The sequence below is a fragment of the Etheostoma cragini genome, chromosome 20, assembly GCF_013103735.1.
Source record: "Etheostoma cragini isolate CJK2018 chromosome 20, CSU_Ecrag_1.0, whole genome shotgun sequence".
NCBI classification, from domain to species: domain Eukaryota; kingdom Metazoa; phylum Chordata; class Actinopteri; order Perciformes; family Percidae; genus Etheostoma; species Etheostoma cragini.
The window spans coordinates 23,750,667-23,751,321 of NC_048426.1; the positions used below are offsets into that span (position 1 = coordinate 23,750,667).

The 655-nt window shown below is 44.0% G+C and overlaps 1 protein-coding gene across 1 annotated transcript in view; it reads left to right on the forward strand.

Moving 5' to 3' along the window:
- The first annotated feature begins 185 nt into the window (after positions 1-185).
- The window catches only part of nubpl (nucleotide binding protein-like), a 14,427-nt gene continuing 13,957 nt past the window's right edge, over positions 186-655 (forward strand). The window contains exon 1 of the mRNA XM_034859171.1: positions 186-191. Coding sequence (XP_034715062.1) covers positions 186-191 — 6 coding nt within the window. The remainder of the gene's footprint in view (positions 192-655) is intronic.

Below are 655 nucleotides of genomic sequence, written 5' to 3' on the forward strand. Positions count from 1 at the left end.
GACACGTTCCTCTGGGTATGTGCATCCGACATCAGGTCTGTACTGCAGGACACGTTCCTCTGGGTATGTGCATCATACATCAGGTCTGTACTGCAGGACACGCTCCTCAAACACACTGATAATGTTCAGTAACTATATCTCAGACTCAACAGGACTGATGATATCAGTAAATGACAAATATCTTAATGCTAGTCTCTGTAACAACGACGTTTAATTTCCAGGATTGTTCAGAAATTCTAACGAGATCTCGTAGATGATTGCCTCTTTTGAAGAGTCCATCATTTTTTATTTTCCACTGTGTCCTCCTTGGCTACTAGCAACTGTGTGGAAGGGGCTGGGGGGTGCGAGATCACGGAAGGCTTTCACGTGGACGTGCCGACGGTGTTGTTGTCATTACTTAGAATTCCTCATGTGGGAGACAGAAACTACGCAAACTACGCGCCACTGTGGAATTAGCAAGCCAGCTAGCCAACTTAACTAAAAAACAGAGATATTTCTCTTTATTTCGTTGTATTGTATATCCTTTTGTGCATGTTATAGGTTTACAAAGTGAAAAGCCCAAAGTCTTTACGTCAGTTCTTCTGACTGGCTAGTAGTCCTTACCTAGGTACTGTCAGGGCACGCCCTCATACTCTGCTTCTGACTGGCTAGTAGT